Genomic DNA, 1266 nt, shown 5'->3' on the forward strand with positions numbered 1-1266 from the left:
GCGGCAGGGAAGGGGGAACCCTCCCAAACAGCTTCGATTCTTGACCCGTTGGCCCGTCCGCAGGGAGGTTTTGGATCTGAGCGCTCCATCCAGGCAAACATCTGCCGGCTGAGAGCCCCCGCGGGAGAGAGGAGTCAGCGGGAACGCTGCACTCCCGCAGGCAGGGCAGGGATGGAGAGGCTGGTTTTCTGCTCCTCTTTGGATGCCTCCCAGCACACCCTCTGCTCCTCCCTGCACCTCGCAGCGCACCCCTGCAGGCACCCCAAGCCCCCAGTGCTCTCCCCGGTACCACCCCACCAGGGCTCCCCTTCCTTCCCTCCTTCCTTCCCCTGTGATCTGCCAGAGGGCAGCAGGACCCTGCAGGCCCCCCCCGAGGGACCCCCGCTGTGCCCACACTCACCTTCGTGCCACGTGGATGACACCACCTCGGCGAGGACCACCAGCAGGATGGGGGCTGCCTCCTGTGCCATGCTGGGGGCCGGGGGCTGGCCAGCCCCGCTGCAGCGCTGGGTCCGGGGGCAGCCGCGAGCCCTCAGGGGGATGGAGAGGAGCTGGAAAAAGGGCGACAGCCCCCGCCGTCGCCTTGTCACTGCACAGACGCCTGACCCTCCTGCCTGTGCTGAGCAAGCCTACTCTCCCCTTCTGCCGCCCGTCCCAAACATTCAAAAGCCGTGAGTCAGGCCCGAAATTATGAGATTGTCAAAAATAATAAATCCCAGGATGATCCGTTTTCCAACCCACCTCCTGCTTTTCCGAGGCTTTAAAAGGTTGTTAGATTTTTATTTCTTTTTTTCCTTGTGAGCAGAAGAGCCAGCAGCTCTGACTCGGGAGAGAGCGTAGCTGAGCCTGTGCCAGCCCTGCCGGGCTCTGGGAACGGGGGTCGTGGGGGATCGAGGACAAAACCGTGGAGCCAGGACCCTTTCCCCACCTCCTGCTAGGAGGGAGGGAGGGAGGGAGAGATCCTGCTGCAGACGGCGGGCTCCAAAACCGGTCCGGAGACAAGCGCTTCCAGCTGGGGTCTGTTTTCCAGCTGGAGTTCGGCCCCCACTAGGCAGAGGTAACGAAGTGCGGTTTGTTAGGACCTGTCGCCCCACATCCCATGGGGCTGGAGGGGAAAGGTGAGACAGGAGCTGCTGCCAGGCAGGATGTGGGCTGTGGAGCGCAGGACTGCAGGGGTGAGGGCGGGCGAGGGACGAGCCTGGCACGGACAGGTAGGAGAGCTGGCGTGGGGCGGCGGAGCGGGGGGGGGGGCGGGCACGGGGCCCG

The 1266-nt window shown here is 64.6% G+C and overlaps 1 protein-coding gene across 1 annotated transcript in view; it reads right to left on the reverse strand.

The window, feature by feature from the left end:
* The window catches only part of SRPX2 (sushi-repeat containing protein, X-linked 2), a 4339-nt gene extending 3869 nt beyond the window's left edge, over positions 1 to 470 (reverse strand). Inside the window, exon 1 of the mRNA XM_009997256.1 lies at positions 401 to 470. Within this exon, the coding sequence (XP_009995558.1) occupies positions 401 to 470 (70 nt within the window). The remainder of the gene's footprint in view (positions 1 to 400) is intronic.
* Positions 471 to 1266: the final 796 nt, after the last annotated feature.

The sequence above is a fragment of the Chaetura pelagica genome, unplaced genomic scaffold (genome assembly GCF_000747805.2).
Source record: "Chaetura pelagica isolate M959 unplaced genomic scaffold, ChaPel_1.0 scaffold344, whole genome shotgun sequence".
Taxonomy (NCBI): Eukaryota; Metazoa; Chordata; class Aves; order Apodiformes; family Apodidae; genus Chaetura; species Chaetura pelagica.